The sequence below is a fragment of the Ruditapes philippinarum genome, unplaced genomic scaffold (assembly GCF_026571515.1).
Source record: "Ruditapes philippinarum isolate M1 unplaced genomic scaffold, ASM2657151v2 ctg3094_1_1_1_1, whole genome shotgun sequence".
NCBI classification, from domain to species: domain Eukaryota; kingdom Metazoa; phylum Mollusca; class Bivalvia; order Venerida; family Veneridae; genus Ruditapes; species Ruditapes philippinarum.
Genome location: NW_026858409.1, coordinates 272,814 through 294,711, shown reverse-complemented (window position 1 = coordinate 294,711; position 21,898 = coordinate 272,814). Strand labels below are relative to the sequence as shown.

Genomic DNA, 21,898 nt, shown 5'->3' with positions numbered 1-21,898 from the left:
AATGTGTTAAGTTTCCATGCTTAGTAAGGAAATTATGTTTATACAACCTTGTCATATTATTACGATGTGGGATTTTAAAGTAAATTCTATAAGGAATGAAGAAGTTGGAGTGAAAATACCAGTTTCTCGAAAAAAATCTAAGTTCAAGGGGGACATAATTCTGGAAATAGTCTTGCTAGAGTATTTAACCTTCTCAAAAATGTCGAGTGATAATAAGAAACATATACATGTATATGAAGTTTGAAGTAGATACATTAGGAAATAAAGAAGTTATTTAAAAAAGACAACATTTTTTCCCCTAAAAAATCTAAGTTCAAGGGAGGTAATACTGATATTTTTTGTGCTAGAGTTATAAACCTTGTCACATATGATGTGGTTGATGACCAGAAACTTATATTTAAAGTTTGAAGTAAACACCTTAAGAAATAAAGAACATATAGTGAAAAAGCTAAAAAATTTAAATCAGAAATCTTGAAATTCAGGCTATTTGTTGCCATAGCAACCAGAATTTTCAACATAGGAAGAAAAGAAAAATATGTGCATAATCTCCAGACTGCCATCTACCCATATTTCAAGTTTCATAAAAATATTTTCAGTACTTTTTGAGTTATCACTGGATCCAGTTTATGTCTTAAATTTGCCATATTTTCAGACTATTTGTTGCCATAGCAACAAGAATTTTCAACATAGGAAGAAAAAAAAAAGACGTGCATAATCTCCATACTGCCATCTATCCATATATCAAGTTTCATAAAATTATTTTCAGTACTTTTTGCGTTATCGCGGGATCCAGTTTTGTGGACGGACGGACGGACTGACGGACTGACAGACAGACAGACAGACGGACAGACAGACAGACGGACAGACGGACGGAGGGTAAACCTAAAGTCCCCTCCGGTTAAACCGGTAGGGGACTAAAAAAAAATCTTTAAAAAAACAACAGCCCTAAAACACCTTCGGATCTCATATATCTGCAGAGACAGTTTAAGAATTTAAAGAGATTCATCTTCATTTTTTCCCCCTGATGAGAAATGTTATCCACCATCTTCTCTGTCAAAACGTGAACCAAAGGATACCATCAAAATCAATTAACTAAGACTTATTGTAGTGGGCATTAATGAGAGACAATATTGATGTTCCCAGCTACACTATAAAACAAACATATCTTTCCTCTCATTATCAATTTATTATGTTGAATGGCATGAAATAATTTCTCATTGTTTTAGTAATCAATGTCGCTGATTCCTGATTTAATGTCCACTGATAATTCAGTCCCGGACATAAATACAGGGTAAAACTGGAGAACTAGGGTAACAAAAGCATCAAATATTCATGGATGGTTGCTTTTCTCCTGTCCTGGATTAAACTAATGGTGTTTTGAAGATCTGTATTATAATAAAAATGTTGTTAAAAGTTGTTGGACCAGAAAACATTGTAATAGTTTGTATAACAGTAACTTTTATACATTTATAAACATATTTTTAATGTTTACTTGAATTTTTTTTTGTGTTTTTAATCTTTATTCTATTTATATTTATATGTGTTTGACTTTAGCAGACTTTAAAAGTTTATGCACCTTGTAGTATGATCCCCACAATAAACAACAACTTCCACACTATATAAATCCCTTAAATCAGCAGTTGAAAATGATTGATCCAAAAAAAGTCTCATTTTAAAAATGTGAATAAATCGTACAAGTATTATGCATCACTGGAAATCTGACTACCTAAATTAGACAGGAATCCATGTGAAGCCATGTGTAATCTGGTTGACCCTGGTTATGAATGACATTTTTGGGCTGGATTGTCACATTGACACTTAATAGTCACATGACAACATTCAAGGTCAATTAACAAGAAGGTCCAAGATGCTCCTAGAATGCCTTTAATTTAATCAGGTGTAGCTTAACCCAACTCTGCAGCACCATTTACCTTTGGTAGTCTACCAACTGGATAGTTAGCTCATGCAAACAAGGTCAATGTCCTTGACAGAATCTGAACCCAGATTTAAGAGGACTGTGTCAAAAGTGAAGGAAACAATTCAAACAATTTGACACCTATCCCTAGTGATCATCTGTCCTTTTCTTCCTTAGCAACAAGATATGTGATATAATAACAATAGGATTCAATCAATTCTGCTTTAAGACCAAATCACTTTATTATAATGCATAAATTACAGAATGCTTTAAACTACCACTGTGGTCACGAAATGAAGAGTAGAATAGATTCCCAACATGAGCTAAATGAATTGCCATGAAATGACAATTTTCTCATTTCCCTGAGGAGTTAATATCTGGTCAGTGGCCGTTACATTTTTTCCCCCAGACACAGTTTAGCACTATAACCCTTCCCAGAATTCATCATCATGTGACATAATTTGCGTTAGACAGTAGCAGAATGTTTCTAAAACTTTCCCAAGGCTAGATTCTGTATTGGATGTAATTTTTTTCTTGATTGAATAATATGACATAAGTATATATCTGTAAATCTATTTAGCTATATTTCCCTATAGAGTCAATATACATACATATATTCCTATTGGGGGAAAATATCTATTTCCTTTTCCATATTTTGGCTTCCTTTTTATTTTTTTATATTTTAGTTGTGTTTCAAGTCAGACCGGCACTTATAACAAGTCATAATCATGGATACTTTCCAGCTATACTAAAGGAGTTTATTCAACTTAGACTTCCTGTGTCCCTTTGTGTATTATTCGAGACGCGAGCATATCTGAGTAGAACCACTGACCTTCCCAGTAAGCTAGCTGAACAGAAAGAATCTACCAAAGTCCCTGACAGGACTCAAACCCAGTGGTGAGGAGCAAGTGGTCCAGCAAGATTAAATGGTTCAATAACTTGCAATGTGAAATTCTCTAGAATTTTCACACCGTCAAGTCTTGCCAAATCAACATGATTTTTCTAACTTTGTACAAGGTCAAGAAAGGGTGAATATGGGAATGTTTTCCTTGCAATGAGAATGACGCATATTTGGCAGTTGGAGAGGATTTCTCCATATAAATGTCAGAATATCAGAATGCTGCACCAGAAACATAAATTATATCTGTAAAACTGTCTCGCAAACGTTGGCCTTGCAACCATTAGCAAAACACATGAGCTCTGATGGGAATTGGTGCCTAAATGTTACATAAAATGACAGGACATATTTTTTAAACATTGCTGACTGTAGTTCTATGTTATTTCATGAATAATGGGACCAAGCCTCAAAACCTTGTTTGAACACCTATTAAATCTATTTTTAGACAATGAAAATTCATTTTTCCAGAATGCAACTGACCTTTATGATTCATACAAATATGAAAAAAAAAAATGACATAAAAGTGGATTTTCCTTCTAACCTGAATAACATCCTACCGGTAAATACTTCTGTATTCCCCCAATCAAATTAGACTCAATATTCCTGCATGAAATTTGTACTTTCAGTTGTAACACAATTTGGTAAAGACCTAAATTTAAAATATTTCCATGAAACTGAATTTATTTAGAATTACCTAGGATCAAAACTTGTTATAAGAAGAGGACCAAATGTGTAAATGCTTGTCTGTTAAAAAAGAGCATAACTAAAACAAGAACCGGTTGAACCGGGTGATGCTCCCCGAGAAGGTTCTGGACACAGGAAAAGTATAAAAAAAATGAACAAAGGGCAAAAACTCCAAAATTAGGCAAAGCGGAGTTATGTTTTTTTTGCACTTCTATTCAATGAGATCTATCTATCTATAAAGTTTCCTGATGATATCAGAGTTATGTCCCGGGTAAAATTCAAAGTGTCAAAATGAACAAAGGGCAATAACTCCAAAAGTAGGCAAGACAGTGTTACAGTTCTTGTGCACTGCAAACTTACTCAATGAGATCTATCTACCTGCAAAGTTTCATGTTGATATCTCTTATTCATTTAGAGTTATGTCCCGGACAAAGTTCAAATGTAAAAATAAACAAAGGGGGATAATTCAAAAATAAGGCAAGGCAGAGTTAAGGTTCTTGTTCACTGCACACCTACTCAATGAGATCTATCTACCTACAAAGTTTCATGTTGATACCTATTATAGTTTTAGAGTTATGTCCCGGACAAATTTCAAAGTGTAAAATAAACAAAGGGGGATAATTCAAAAGTTAGGCTAGGCAGAGTTACAGTTCTTATGCACTGCACACCTACTCAATGAGATCTATCTACCTACAAAGTTTCATGTTGATACCTCTTATACTTTTAGAGTTATGTCCCGGACAAAGTTCAAAGTGTAAAAATAAACAAAGGGGAATAATTCAAAAATTAGGCAAGGCAGAGTTACGATTTTTTGTGCACTGCACACCTACTCAATGAGATCTATCTACCTACAAAGTTTCATGTTGATACCTCTTGTTGTTTCAAAGTTATGTCACAGACAAGAAAAGGGGACGGACGGAAGTTCTCACAGGACAGTAATTATGTGGCTACTCTATATTGTTCTCTCTATTGTTCTTTTTAGCCACGCAAAAGAAAATAGCCACATAAAAGCATTACGGAATGAATGACATCAAAGAGAAAGAACAGTTACCTATTGTCCCTCTAGCCACATAATTACTCTCCTGTGAGTGCGGACGAACGGAAAGACGGACGGACGGACAGTCGGACTAGGCGGCGACTATATGCTCCCCCGAAATTTTTCGGGGAGCATAAATATAGCTTTCAAAATTATGCCCTCTGCCTTTCAACTACAAGCAAGTATTCATAAGTTTCATAATAATATCTTTAAAATTGTTTGAGTAATTGGGATTGGGCTACATTAAAGTTTTTGTACCACAATGACAACAGTGATGTGAAAGTGATCATAAAAAAGTAGCTTGACTTCTTCTTTCAAAACAGACAAGCTTTATAAAGCACTCTAATTAAAACTTGAAGTCAGATTTTGTTTATTCATTTAAGAATTTTATGCTTTTACAAAACTTTTTTTTCAGTATTTTTCAACTTATAACATTTAACTATTGCCTGACTGTAATGACCATGCTGGGGGTGGGGGGGGGGGATGGGGATATGATGCCAAATGAATATCACACTGATACTTGGCATACCTGCTGTACATATCCTGTCTTAATAGGGTATGCAGGAACGATGCCAAATTCCATAGCACATAATAACATAATTATATACAAGATAAATCCTCTAATCTTTGATCTCAGCTTTTTTTGAAAATTTGCAAATTATCTCTCAAAACAACCCGGTTGTATTCCTAATCTAATTATAAAATAGATAAACTTAGTTTTTCATTAATAAAAATATACTTTTACATATCTTTATAATGAATGAAAGTTCAGAATAAAAGTAGAAAACATAGGCCAGTCTCACTATGTGAATATACCACTCAGAACAAATCTATGAGACTTTTTCCGAGACATTTTCTGCAATTTATTATTTTTTGTGTTTCTTTTGGTCATATGGTCATGTTCCAGCTTTACTGGTGGAGGAAGACCTCAGTTGTCCTTCCATGCATTATTCCAAGCATTGACAGGTACCTGATTGGACCCACTGACATGCCGTAACCTAGCTGGATAGCTGGGATTTGAACTCACAGCAGTGTGGGGCAAGTGGTTTAATATCAACAATCGTAACCAGTCGGCCACTAAAAAAAGGATTAAGAGTCTGCATGGTGAAAATTTTAATAATTCTGTTTCAGTGATATAACCTTTAGAGCAAAATAAGGGTAAAACTCCCAATATCGACCAGACACTTAAGATTAATTGATAAATGTAGGCTAGCATGCAATGTCTATAGGTCATCCAAGGTTATGGACAGGGTGAGTTGCAGTCAACAGACTATAAATCAATACTAGCCTAATTACAGGAAAAGACCTTCATCTACAAATGCCCTTCACTAATCACTAATTAACCAGTAAATGCTTCATGAACTTTCTTATATCTGCTGTCAGCTCTGTCTGGCAATTGTTTTAAAGTAAATACACAGAGGTATACAGAAAAACCATCCCATTTTGCTGGCACTTAAGTTTTAGCAATCTAACTAAATGGAAGTAAAATAACGGTATCATTAAATATTAATGTAAATAAATTCCAATACTCCCCCGCCAGTAACTATTTATTCTTAAAGATGTCAGCCTTAATATCCTTAAAAGATTACAGAGTATAGGTCAAATGGTGATTTTCCAGCTTAACTGGCGGAGGAAGACCTCAGGTGCCCTTCAATGCATTATTATTTCAGGCACAAACGGGCACCTGAGTAGGTAACCACTGATAGTTCCGTAAGCTAACTGGATAGTTTCTTCACCTGAAAAAATCCAAAGTCCCTGTCGGGTTCCAATCCTATAGTAGTGAGGGGCACATTTGCATGTAAATGTAGGTAACTGCTTATAGGTAAAGCAGTTTCTTAACATGGAATTGTCACCCATAGAACAGAAACTTCAAAATAAAGCAATGTCATATTTGATTTTGTTTCAATGCTTTGTAACTCCACTTACTGCCGCAATTACAGCAAGGCACTTTGTCACTTATTGGTACAGGTATCTATGAAGATACTGTTGCTGAATGGGTGCCTAAATAAAAATTTTGATGAATAACCAGTCTGTTTAGTGTGGTCAGAAGCAGATGGGCAGGCACTTAACATTTTAATGAGTCTTAAATGTGTTGTATGGTTGACATATTGTCTTATATTCAATCTATAGACATGTAAGTGTTTACTATATCAAAATAACCATATTATATATTAGATTTATTGATTTAGTGAGCTAGCAAAATATCATACTTTAAATATTCAATGAAGTGTAAATCTTACTTAAACCTATTTAAAGTTTTCTACAGAACTGCTGATAAAGCAAAATTTATGCAATACAAGAATATTCCAAGAATATTATGATTCCCTGTTTTTCTGTGAATTGACATACCAAGGCAAAAGAACATTACAGGTCTATAACATTTTGCAGCGCGCAAAGATGCAACATTGGGAGGTCAATTATGTAAGATCTGTGTGCAGATAAACTGCAGCAGATGACAGTTAACTACAAGCAACAAATGGTATAACAATAATAAAGTTAGACACTAAACACCATTTATTGTCAGATTACAGCAGCTCTACCAAGCATCTGCACCTTGAACGAGCATTTTTCTACGTCAATAAGAATGTCTGTTAAATTACCTTACGAGACTAAATCTTTTTATTCAATTTTCAAGACAGTCTAAAATCACCGTCATATTGTCTCCTTATAATGTTATAATTGATGAAAAAAGTTCTCAAAGTGCAGAAATGCACCACAGACAATTGTTACTATTATGCCCCTTACTTCAAAGGCAATGTGGGAGATAGCAGGAAAGACTAGCCCTATTTCCATCAATGTGTCCCTAAATCAACTGTGGCCCTAAACCCCTGTGCTGGTTCAAATTGCAGTGGTTTCATTAAGATAGCGTAGACATTAAAATACATGATCATCTATATTTTGATATGTCTCTGGAAATAGGGATTTTACAACTTCAGGTTGCCTATTCCAGGGGTTTGAAAATACACAAGTAAAAGTTCCTGCTCCCCCCTCCCACCTCAAAGGGTGTGGTCAAGGACATTGATTACATTTAACAAAATACAAAATGTAATAAACAAGTAAATGTTTGAGAAAAATGTTAAATGGGTTATTGACACTCATCTCTCTTGGACACATTTTATTCAGACAAATATATCAACGATGTTTAATTACTGGTAATTTTTGGTAACCCGCAAGACAGAAAATGAATCACTAGGGGCCTTAAAACGGCCACATTGTCAAAGCAGTCAGTCATTGTAAAATTTATCCTATTCCCACATGGTTAAAACTCAATCTTTCTTACTTATTAATGTCCATAAAGCGATGGTGTGTACGAATGATCTGACATTACTTATCATTACAGGGATGGGGAAGAACTGGACTGATTACAGTAAAAATGTATATTTATGGCCTTTGCCTTGTTGTCTTGTAAACAGGTTTTTTTCTATGATAAAATACATAATTTTGATTGAAACATGGGTTCATGTTAACTGTCATTTATAACTTGACAGTAAGGACTGTGATCAGCCCTTAAGTTTTGTTTGTTTGTCTGATTTTGTTTTATGTCACACAGACACAGTATAAGTCATTTGGCAACTTTACAGCTTTACTGGTGGAGGAAGACCTTGTGTCCTTCCATGCATTATTTCAGGCATGAACGGGCACCTGAGTAGAACCACCGTAAGCTAACTGGATAGCTTCCTCACATGACAGAAACCAAAGTGCCTGTCGGGATTTGAACCCACAGCAGTTCAGCCCTTAAGTGGTTACCTCTTAAGTTGAAACATTTCTAGTCAAAAACAGTCTAAGATAATTTCTTACAAAGAATTCTTGAGTTTTAAACAAAACCTTACCTGCATATCAGTTTCAAATTTACGATCTTGCATTTCACGTGCAAGCTGTGCCTTATATATGAGGTCCTGATACTGTTTGTTTTCATTTTTCTGTAATAACTTTAATTCTCTTAGGTCTTGTTTTCTGTAAGGGGAGAAAAAGAGCACATTATACAAAATCTGGGATAAAATGATAGAAACATTTAATTTGTTAAAACAAACTTATTAATTAGTCACTATTAAAACTAACTTCTTTAATCACATTCTACATCTTGGCTGCTAAACAAAACCATCTTATCAGGTAGATAACTATGCCAAATATTGCAGAAAAATAAATGCATTGAAAGAAATAATTAATTTGTATTTAAAAATAAAAATATAACATGTGAACATATAATTTGAGATAAAATGAAACAAATATTTATTAAGAACAAATACAGATTACATCACAGGTTCTGACTTGAAATTTAAATGATCACTTACATATTTACTTGTACACTACCCGAATCACCTTAAATATACTATATGAATTACCTTTCTATAACAATGTATGAATTTGACTTACCTTTAAAATACTGTATGAATTACTTACCTTTAATACACTGTTTGAATAACTTGTCTTTGATTTAAAATACTGTTTGAATAACCTTCCTTTTACAGTGTATTTTAATATACTGTATGAACTACTTACCTTTAATATACCGCAAGAAAACTGTGCTTTGTACTTTATACATGTAAATGATGGCGATTATCATGATTGATGACCAAAAGCATATCAAGATACGAGGTATGTTCAAAAAGTTCGTGGATTTTTGCTGTCATTTTTTACTTGGTTCATAAAAACACCCTTAGTGGATATGAATCGAAAGAGTGTCTGTATTTCTAAAAGTAAGATTTACTTTTATTGTTGACTTTTATTTCCTTTACGAGTCATGTGCACTTTAATAACCATGGCAACGCAACATCGGCGCACGCCGAATTTTTAATATAATGTTTAAATATAAACACATGTTGAAACAAACTGAATGATTGTTTTATAAAGAAAAATACAAGTAATCATGTATTAATACTTAAATGACATAAATCTGAAATTTGACGTCGTTTGGACGTTGAATAGCTGAACAAATAGGGTTTGAGCAGCAGTAGACAGACGGGTAAGTTGGGAAGTATAAAGTCCGTTTAAAAACTAGAAATTCGCTCTTTTGGAATTTTTTACCAATCAATGTGGGATACTCCTTTATATTTTTATGAGGTGATTAAATAAACGAAGAACAATGAGTTGGCGAGCAAGTCTCTTGGTTTCAGGTTGCGCAAGCGATTCAAATACGACAAATACATGCTCACAGACAGAAAGGGCGACGCATAATATTTAGCGGCAAATTATTGAGACGTTTGTAACGTCAATTGCAAAAGATCTACAGAAGTTCAGACATTATGAAAGTTTTGCGAGATGTCCGACATGTTAAATTTCTGCATCGGGTCTATGCATTCAATTCTGACAAAACAATTTAATTCAATTAAAACAATATTTTATTTCATTCATCAGGATATATGCGTATAAACGATAAATAATTGTAGCTATTATTTGTATTACGTGTATTTACCCTGGTCCGTTTGATAAGTCATGCTAGCCGGTGTTCAGTAGATTTACCGCATAAAATAATTGTCACTTGATAATATAGTTTTCTTTATAATTGATAATCATATTGTTTAAAGATCGGACGAGGGCGGTTTCAAATTGATACTTTAAATCAACAATTGAATTAACTTTATAACACTGTCCGTTAAGTGTCGAAATTATTCAAAAATCCCGATAAAGAGCGGAAAGTATGCGGCACTCGGACCTTCATACGGAGAATGGAGCGAAAAGATGACCACTTAATATCTCGGGTCATCATCACAAACAGAAAAATGGTTTTGGTTTATGATCCGCAGGTATTGAACACTAAAAAGATTACTTTCAGAAACAATGACGCTGGTAAAATGATTCATTTATATTGCGACGTCACTAACGTCTTTTTTTTCATCATCAGCGTGCGCCGGATTGTGCACCCCTTGTGATTTGTAACTGTCACCGAATTCTTATTTGTAAACATATTGTCTTGATTTTTTCACTGTTTATTAACGACATATTTTCATATATGCCTCTTGTAAAATTATATACGCAGATTAAAAGATGTGAACAGTAGAGCCGCAGTCCACGAATTTTTTGAACAGCCCTCGTAAATGTAAATGAATTATTTCTTTCCTATTCACTGGTTTAATTGTAACCTCTTTTTACTTAATTAATTCAAAGTTATTTGCATTTTTTTTGTATAAACAGAGCATAATGTATAATAATGAGAATTTATTTTTACAACAAGAAAAACAGTCCAATACTGCAACGGGAGCAATAAAGAAACCAAAATAAACTGTTTTCTATTTTTCTTCTTCACACAAAAAAAAACAACAAAAAAAAAACCTCCTATAATGCACACACACAAGTCTTTTCCCGGGGACATTTTCATCCCCTGTCAGTTGTTATTTGTTTGTGGTAATCAACAAAAACCAACAGTAATTCTTCCGTGGAGCAGAAATGAATCTTATTACTGCAGAATTCATGAATACTTTCTCCGCTGAAGGCCAATATTGTAAGGGCAGGATTATGCGTCACAGATCAATCAATCTCTACTGGATAAACTAACTCCATAAGTTACCAGTCCAAGGACCTAGAACTACATATTTATGATGCACCATGGCCCAAAATAGGGATCACATCTATTAAAAGCCTTTACTTTAATTGGAGAGCTTTTCCTGAACACTACCTCATAACTGTTAAAACGTAGCAAATGCAGTCAAATCTGTGTTTACTTGGTTTGATTAAATCTAAGTTTAATATTCTCAAAACAACACATTCTTTACTACTCACTCACTGTTTCAACTTAATTGCCTCAACAAAAAAAAGAAGATAACATTATACAAAATTCAGAAGAAAAAATAGAACTGCAAGGTCAATTATTTAGTTTTATACTACATGATAATTCTCCCGGTTAGTCAGAATGCCGATTATTAAAAGCTGCTGCGTTTGCTTATCACTTAAACTGTACAGGATGATCAAGATGAATGCATCTGATATGAATACTCAATGAGAAACTATTGGAAATAATAGCAAAAAAATCATCAGAACAATAATTGACTGCTATATAGAGTATGAATGTGAAATATGCCCCCCTATATGTATATGCTGATTTGATGATCTAGCAGTCTAGCATCAATGTCTGTGTTTATAAATGGGCTGCAGTCCCGGAAGAATATCAAGAATTGATTGTCAGTATTTCCGAGCAGTTCATTGATATGAGTGCAGACTTAAACCAAATAATCATTGTGGTTTTTTTTTTGGTTTTTTTCTTTCTTTCTTTTTTTTCATACTATAACATGTTTAAATGTTGAAGTCTGCAAATAAGCCCTATACTGGCGGCAAAGGTTTCTAACTTTGGGCGAAAGCAGATTAATTAAAAGATTCAACATCAAAACTTCAGCATTTAGCTTAGAACTCCCTTAAACTTACACAAATCTTATAGTTAACCTTGACAGATTCAAAATGAAAGCAAAGTGAAGTCAATCACAGAAATTCAGCTTGACAAGTTGTTAATTTTTACCCCTGCTAGAGTGATGTTAATTGTACAAAACACTTAAAAGAATGACAAATTTAATCTTTTGTTTTCTTCTTTTTTTCCAATCTTCAATTTAATTGTTGTAAAACCAATTTTGTTTACTCTATCCTGAGAAAAATATTTGATATGTGAAAAAACAAAAAAAACAAGAAAACTAAACAGCAGTGAGAGAAATTAATTAAAGGGTTACAAAATGGCTTAAATGGCGCCATATGAACAAAAACACAATTCAGTCAAACAATTATTCTTCTCTTAAATTGAAAACAATTACTGATCGCTATTTCCCCCAACAAAAAGTGTTAATAAAACCGTAACTGTGACACAGTAAATAATCAAATCCCTATTACTTTGCTCTGTCATCTTTTAAGTATTAATCAATGGCAGTTAACCTTGTAAATCAGTCTTGTTGTTAATTTCTCTGGAAGAGCTGTAAGAAAACACTTTTTTTATTGCAAAAAATTTTTTTTTAAAATTTAACTGGAAATATTTTCTTCATTTATGGTATAGTCATTATAATCTTAAAGTAAGTTCAACTACAACTTGATCATGCTGACTGCTGTACTAAAATAATGTCCTTGAAAACAGTTACCTTACCATACTGCGCAAAATGAAGTCACTTTCACCTACTGACTTATAAATTCAATGACCTTCACTTTCTGTATCATAAATTTCAATGACTTTCACCTACTGACTTAAAAATTCAGTGACCTTCACCCATTCACTTACAATATTTCAGTGACCTTCTGCAACATACAAATTCAGAAACCTTCACTGACTGACTTATAAAATATCAGTGACCTTCACTTCTTGACCTACAAATCAGTGACCTTCACTTTTTGACCTATAAATTTAGTGATCTTCATCAATTCACTTATATAAATTCAGTGACCTCAATTCATTCACTTATAAATTCAGTGACCTTAACTTCTTGACTTCTAAAATCAGTGGCCTTCACCTGCTGCATTAAAAATCATATGACCTTCACCTACTAACTTACATATTTAGTGACCTTCACCTAATGACCTAAGAATATATAGTGGTCAGCTTCATGTACAACTTGTGTATTAAATTAAATATATATTTCACATATTGAAGAAAAATTAAAAACAAATGATTCATCAACAAAGGAGTTCCTCTTATTATAAATAGTTTATTAATACAAACATTTCTTTTTCCAATTTTTACCCATTCAAAAAAATATGACTAATTCTGCCCCATTATTCAACCTGACTGACAACACATTTTGCTAAAAAAGCAGTTGGGGGAAAAATTGTTCAACAGTTTTCTAATAAATCAAGTTATTCAGGACAAATTCTGCAGAAAAATGACATCACAAGTGAGTCATCATTGTACTTTTATTTTCCGCAGATATTCCGTCTTTTTCAGAGTGCCAAATTCTTTTCTTAAAATGATAAAACCCCTAATAATTCATACCAGCTTTCAATTTGGAGCCTTCTGTTGTTAATCGAAGGGAGTTCAATAAAATACAGGAACATTTTCTAGTTTATAACAATATTCAGGGGACTGCCCAATTTACATTATCATATCTGAGACGAAATCAATTTGAAAACTAGAGTTGGGGAAAGCATCATAATAAACGTACATTGTTATAAGCAATATTGTTATAATTGGGGTTCAGTGTATTTTACTTGGATGGATGACCTTGAAATACTATAAGACTGAGAAAAAGCGGGATATAGGAGGTGCAAAACGACCAACACCAGGGTAGGTTTAACTGCTTTTAATAAGACTATAAGACTGGTCAAACTTGACACAAATGGCACAGGGATGTAATGGTGTCAACCCTAGAGGAGAATATTATAATCAATTCTAATTCTGCAACAAAAAAGTCATACTGCACTAAAAGACCATGAAAAGTATTTTATATATCTAAGAAAAGGATGTGAAGAACATTAACACAAGAGTGCTGTCTTTCATATTTCCATTTCAGGTATTATACTGATTTCCTAACACATCAGGGACCAAATTTAATCTAGAGAACTTCAAATTAATTACAAATTTTATACTAGTATTTCAGGAGATGACTGACATTTTTTTATGAAATGTGAAACTATTAGGCAAACAATGTATATAGCTTTTGTACTTTATAATCAAAGCTGTTGACACACTAAAAAATTTGTAATTAAGGCCAATGCCTCTTGTTCAAATAAATGCAATACCACGAAGCACATTCAAAAGTGATTAATTCTGTAATTGTTCATTAAAGATATTAATATTTAGTTTGTTATACATGTATGTATAAAATTGTCAAAACAAAATGTCAACAACGAAAAAACTCCACCCAGTTCGTACTCGGGAGTCTTTTTGATGTTTTACTATTACTCCCTCTTTGGCTCCATAATTATTCTTTAACCTCAATTAATAACCAAGAACTAAACAATCTCCTCTTAGAAAGTGTGACCCAGTCCACATAGTGGTAAGTACAATCAGAGACACAGTCTAGGTTTTCAAGAGGCAATTTTGGACAGATTGTCACTCTCCATCAAGTGTTTTATACATTCAAAAAGTTCTACACCAAGAACAACAAAGTGGCACTTTGTACATGCTTTACAACTTAAAACTCCTTAAAAAACATGTAAACATATGAGGTCAATTACCCAGATATTTTCCTGTTTTGTCTGTACCCACTAATATTCCAGGAAGGTGTGGTTTGGTGGACGTGGAAGATAATTCATAATGGAAAATAGAAAGGTACTTAGATAAAATGGCACCATGTCTACATGACTAAAGAACTTAACATTTGAGCTTAAACCAAACATAATTGCTCGGTCAAATAATCTGATAAGAGTCATGTAGCAAAGTCTGAAGAAACTGTAGCACTTAGATCATATAGATCAAAACAGTAACATAATGATCAAGGCCATATGCGACAAAATGATACAAGTTAATATCGGTATTAAATATCACATTTGAAGATTGGATTTAAAACAAGTGTCCTGCAACTGTTATAAGAGCAGCAAGTGACAGTGTTTGTCTTGAGCATTTAGGAAGGGCACACCATTGGTTGGCACCCTGCAATGCTTGCATTACTATGGCACTAAAATATAACCACCCCCACAAGCTAAGAAGCTGGATAGTTTACTATTAAGACCAAAGTTTTTAAAATATGACATGAAATCAGATCTCGAAGTTTACAAATCTTAGCATTCTGTGCAATTGAGCACAATTGATTCTAGAAAGCATTAATTGACAGGTCTATACAGTAAAGCAGCCTGTTATACTGCTGGTTTTTAATACCTTTATCACTGTGAATAAAGAATATCACCACAAATGCATCTTGAAGACAATCAGTGTTTGAAAATAAAAACAGAAAAAACTTACCAATGATTTATAGTCTTGCTTCTATTTTTGAAATAGCATGCAACATAGACTTACCTTTCTTTGTATTGAATTTGCATGCTACAGTTACATTAAACATGCATTATTATTATTATATAAAATGAGAACCAACCTGTACATGTATATATGGCAATATGTATCCAGTATGAAAGTCACTTTAGGGGGGACAGTTTGTTCACCTAAATCATCATGTACACTATTTATAACATTGTCAGAATCTTCTGAACTGCTAGAACTTTTAGTTTTACACTTGTGTGCTTCAATTTGATTTTCCAAGTAACCTATCACATTTGTCAAGTCCGTTTCCGACACGGAAAATGTATTAAACCTGTCTTGTTCTGGATTATCTTTCCACATGTCCTGACCAACTTGATCACATATTCCATAAAGAGTTAATTCTTTCCCCGCATGGGGGCTTTGAGTTCCTGACGCGTTAGAGGACGTAGAAGAGTTTCTACGCCTGTGCGTGTATGGAAATAAACTCAAACTACTAAGACTAGAGGTCACTGACATGGCTCCGGATTCCGAGGCCTCACTGTAATGTGAATTTGACGTGTCATCCATACTTTCATCGGTTTCACTTATTCCTTCCCCGAAATTGTACGTTGTCACTTCACACCTCGGTAATGAAGCGTGAAGGTCCATAAATCCTGAACATTCCGAACGCAAACTTCCACTTCCGTATCCAAACATTTTGTACATTTTTGTTTTGCCAAACTTTTTATTGTATAAATTTCCAAATTTTGGTCAGTATCAAATGTTCTTTCTTCATAAAATTTTAGTTTTTATTCCTTTTATATAGATAACGCCTAGAAGTAAACACACAAAAAAAACATGAAATATATCTAACGTTAAATGTTACCTATGCATTAAGTTTATTCCTTAAAGAAAAAAAAATCTAACATTTACCTACAAAAAAATAACACAACAAACATAAAACTACGCAACAGTATTCCTAGGCAACCTTAAATTCCACATAAATATCCGACCTATTCAAGTGTCATTCTGTAAGCAAGGGAATTCCTAACTATCAGTACCAGTCACAGTATCTGTAGAATCAGGGAGAACGAGGCTGCTAGCAATATTTGTCCAATAATTTATTGATAACAATAAAATAGAAATACAAATTCTCAGCCACATCACAATCCTATGTTTAATATAATAGTTTCTCTTTAATTCCTATAATGGATATTTTGTTTTGATGAATGAATTGAGAGCTGAAAGAAAGTATCAATATTAACTTAGATCTTGTTACATTATATGCGATACTGAAAAAACAGTAAGGGTCATTCACCCTTCAAGTATATGACAAAAACGTTCAACCCAATATTTAGTCAACGGTCACAAGGAAATGATTGGGGGATTGATAACGAACCTCAGATTTTATCAGAGTTTTAATGAATAATAAATTACCAAATAATCCATTTAAGTTTACTTTTCAAGCAAACCTTTTGTTTCCAATAATTATAATTACTTTTTAAGTTTAAGCCAAGATTGGCAAAAAAATAATTAAAATGCAGATTTTAAATTACTTTAAAAGCTAAGCAATTAAATGAGTTAAATAAAATACCCCGTAACTACATTAAGGAAAACATCAAATATTCTTACTAAGTTAGCCGTCATCTTAAATGGACATGTTCATTTTTATTTAATTTTGGACAAAACCATCCTTTTATGGGAAAATATAAAAATATGTACCAAGTGAATAACGATGATACAGTGCAGACCATCATTAAAGGCATGGACATGGTGACTATTAAATCTTGGTCTGAAATAATCACATGGTTGTCTGCACTAGATACATGTTGGATAATCAATTGCCATCAGCAGCCAATTGTATAAACAATTTAACCGCGCGGTTACCACACAGTTACGGTAACCAGCCCGGTAACCTCGCGGTAAGCGATTGTATAAAAAGCATCAAAAGCAGTAACCGCGCTTTGACCACAGTTAAATTTAACCCAGGTACTGAAGCTTGGTAACTACACGGTAACCAAAACAAACATGGCGGACATTTTACATGTAAGCACAGACAACCCTACAATTCGGACGAATTGACAGATAGTTGACTGATTTGACAGACGAGGAGTTACAAAAAAGATATAGATTTCCTGCAGACAACATTAAAAAAACTTGTTAGACTTCTTTGACCGTTCTTTTGGACAGAAATACACGACGGAACCAAGCGCTGATACCACAACTATTTTTAATCATTGTGGATACGTGATTTTTCATCTGCATAGATGACACACATGTAAAAAATACAATCGCAAGGACAACCAGACAAAGCAGCTATAGTTAAACACAGCATTAATTTTCGGGCAGCTTGAGATCACAGTGCATTTCAACAACTGCATATTTATATAAGATCTATGTACATGTATTTAGAAAGGTCTTACCTGTCTCTGCAAAAGTTTATTCTATCTACAGTACATGTATAGATTAATAATATCCCTCGGATTCACTCCTTTATGACACAAGCCACAAATAAATGTAATATATCAAAAAATTATCCACAATCACTTTTTTATATTTATATTAGTCAATGTATAAACTACATTGTAAACTTGAATGAAGTTTCTACGTCATAGTATACACGATGACATCAATAATATTGATTACATCACAGCTTTGTGTATGGAAGACAGGTTTCACCATAATTATTGTTCAACAAGCACACGATCTCTGCAGAGCTTACATACATATATGACATACTGTACTGATATTGAATAATTACGTAACTTGTTAAGTAGATCAGGATCTACAGCTTATTTTTATTTTATTTCATAGACAACATTTTAAAAATGTAGGCCTACAGTACTGTATGGCTAAATTGTTTTTGTTTTTTTTTAATTTCCCACGGTATATCTTTTCACATTTTATGATAAAATAAATTAGAATTTAATCATTCTTGTTCCATCATTATCTAGCAGTAAATGCAGCAAAAGAATTTAATTCATAATATCAAAGTCAAGCATTGCATGGACATATAAAAGAGCACTATTCAACAAGACAAACGATGTCTGAAGTTTGTCCGCGAAAATTACGTCACATCCTGGTGCATCATTGGTAATATTACCATGGTTAAATTTTCAGTTTTGCGTGGTTAGGTTACCTTGTGGTTAATTTGTTTATACAAATGGAATAACCGCGCGGTTACCTAACCACAATATATACCGCGGTAATTAACTTACCGTGGTAAATTTTAACCATCGTTTATACAATTGGCTGCAGAAGGGTAAAATGGCAGAAGAATTTATAATTAAACATTTTAACAAAGTTATATACAAAGTGATATAAACATCCATTCCGAAATTACAATAAAATATATCAAAACAGATTTTATCCATAAGATTTTGTTTCCCCGACTGCAATTGTACATTGATTTATAAAACCTTAACCTTCAGTCTCTGCCATTATATCACAATATCTCTTATTATATCAAGAAAACAACTAGAAAAGTTCCTATATGTTTCTCTATACACTGGGAACATTTGACATCCAATGCCATCAAGACACACACTATTTTCCATGACAACATAAACCAGCTAAATTTCCAGGAAGTTTCTCAATGAATTAAAACACTGTGCTTCTGACAAGGAAATATTGAGGGGTTGATCGCAAAACTGTTGTAAGTCCTTTTTTATTTCATGTAAGTTTACTGCTGTTTTACGGTAAACCCTTGAATTATGTACTTTCAATTCTTCTCACTATAGAAACCAAATGAGTTGCATGAATTAAATAAATTTCATGCCATTTTCATATAAAAAGCACATTATTAAGTATATTAAATACAAAAGAAAAAGATTTATCTTATTTCCCTCTCAATCAATCACATTTTGCACATAACTCATATAATTGTAACTTAGTATATTCCTTCCAATTGACAATGATGTTTCTGCAAAGTTTTTAAACCATCTTCAAACGAAATTACTTTGCTTTTCCCTCATCTTTACGAAATAATAAGATTTTATTTTTATAAATAACAGTTCTGTTAGGGCCAAAGAAAGGGCATGTGTTTCTTTAACATTTATACACATTGGGTCTTTTTGACTTTTCTGAAATGTATTTCTTCACGGTACTGTATTTGGAAAATGTAATAATTTGCTTTTTACTTTCTTGGAGGGCCTCAATGTACATCCAATGAATAATAAGGGTCAGCAAGAAGACAATAGATAAGCAGCAAAACATAGGGTCAGACGAAAACCCATTAACAGAAAAATACTGTTCTTAGCCTTAGAGCTAGACATCACTTTAAAAGTGGTTTTTATTTGTTTGGGTCGTCAGACCAAACAAATAATGGTAGCGAAATTTCAGAGTCTAATGTTGTTAATTGCAAATGCCGAAAGTAGTCCACTTTTTTGAAGCGGTTACTTCCCTTTTGTATGTACATCAACGCCGAAAAATTCAGGGGAGATCACTGCGTAAAGATGGTCTAAGACAGGCGCGTTAATTTTCAAGCAAAGTGATTCCCGAATGATCGAAGATTTCTAATATTGTTTTATTGTATTTTCTGATCGAAAATAAGTAATTACAAAGCGAACATTCAATCTCTGACACAGAAGTTTACGACAAACCTAACAACAAGTAGTTCTCAAAACAGCCTAAAACTACCGATTTAAAAGAAAGAAATAGCATCATATTTACTAGCCCGGTCAGTGCCGGTCTTCTAAACATTATTAGATCTTTGTAGATGTGATGATATAAGATATTTTTTCGTATATAATGTATTTCGTTTCACATAAATCGTTTTTATTTTGTGTGTTTTTTTTGTTGTTTTTAATTATAGATAAAAATGTAAAAGCGTAAAACGGGAAAAGATATATTAATTCATGTGAGCATAAAATGTTTTAAATGAAAAAGCATATTAATTACGGGGGAGTCTGTTAATTGTTTAATTTTAAAGCAGTTTGTATTTTTTTCATGTGAATTGCCCGAGTTTGTAGACAATCTAATTTATTGTGGTAACAGAACATGTAGAAAATGGTATCATCATAGATGTGTTGGAAACAAAAAGAATATAAGAAAATCGCTTGATAACTTGTCTTGGGAATGCACTAAATGTAAAAAAAATAACATTAAAGTGAATAAAAAGATGAATAAATCAATACCTAAATGAGGGCAAAAATAAGTATAAGATGAAAAAGTTTGAAATAACAAAATAAGTATAGCTAACTAAATAGATAAATATATATAAAATAATTTCAAAGATATTAATTAATTGACTTTTATGCTCTTGTTTTTTGTTGTTGTTGTATTGCATTTTATTGTTTTTTAATTAAATATTTCGTTATATGAATAAAACATTATCATTATCAGGTTACATTGCGTTTTTTTACATTTTGTAAATGATAAAATACATTTATAATGTTATATTATATGTATATAATATATGTATGTCATTATTTATAATTGCTTTTTGTGCATAATGTTGATGTATATATGTTCTGTGTTGTTGTTAAAATTATAAATGATTGACGATATTATGCAACAGTCTTCTCTTTTAAATTATAAAATTTTAATTTATACTTAAATTGTTAGTTTTTTATGTTCATCAATGTAATTTCGTGATTATCAATGGCAACGGACATATATGTATATAATCATTTATAAACTATTTGTGTAACGCATGATCAACACCACACTTGTTTATTGTCCCTTATTATGTAATCTCTATTAGCGAAGTCTCCATCATTAAATATCTTAATATCACACTTAGTAAAAATATGACACTGATTAAATTACCATGTTGATCATGTTGAGCATAATTGTTATAATATACAGTAATTGTCATATCTGTTTTAATATGTCCTTTTCTTCATCTTTTATGAAAAATGTTTTCCTTTTGTTTGTGTTTTATGTGCTATTTTAATACTGACTTAGTACGTTTATTACTATTTTTTATATAAATTTTAAAAATTCAATTGTCATGTTGACCAACGATTATGAAAATTATCTAAAATTAACAGGAAAAAGTCAGTAAATTATGATTAATATTTCAAAAATATTCATATACCTTAAACCATTTATTTGTTATTATTATTAAAAAAAAATATATCAATCAATATAATAATTCATAAAATCTACTTTTTAACTTAGAATCTCTTTACTAAACGCGAATAGCAAATCAGAGACATAGATAACAGAGATAAGCAGCTCCTATATCTGTTATCTATGTCTCTGAGCAAATTAAATAAAATGATTTATCAATACCATAAAAATGTACCCTTTTATTCAATGATTGTATATATTTATTGTTTTTATCATACATAAATAAAATGAAAACCAGAGTTTGATACATACGGAATTCTGCATAACTAGAGTTGCATCAAAAAATCATTTATGTTCATTTTTTACGACAGCCACACTTTATCCTTGCATATCATGGCTACTTCCTTAACAAAGACACATAAAAAAGAATTTAACAAAAAAAAGTTTCCTCGACTAGGATTTGAACTCAAGACCTCTCACTCACTAAGCGAGCGCGTTACCACTGTACCACGGAGAAGTTATACACTCGAAGTCTGAATAACATCAAGTCAT

General features: G+C 32.5%; 1 protein-coding gene across 2 annotated transcripts in view; it reads right to left on the bottom strand.

Annotated features, from left to right (window-relative positions):
- Positions 1 to 21,898, bottom strand: part of LOC132753093 (serine/threonine-protein kinase 10-like) — a 96,034-nt gene that overhangs the window by 15,090 nt on the left and 59,046 nt on the right. For both annotated transcript variants that reach the window (XM_060743513.1, XM_060743514.1), the window contains one exon: positions 8,364 to 8,487. In XM_060743513.1, coding sequence (XP_060599496.1) covers positions 8,364 to 8,487 — 124 coding nt within the window. The remainder of the gene's footprint in view (positions 1 to 8,363; positions 8,488 to 21,898) is intronic.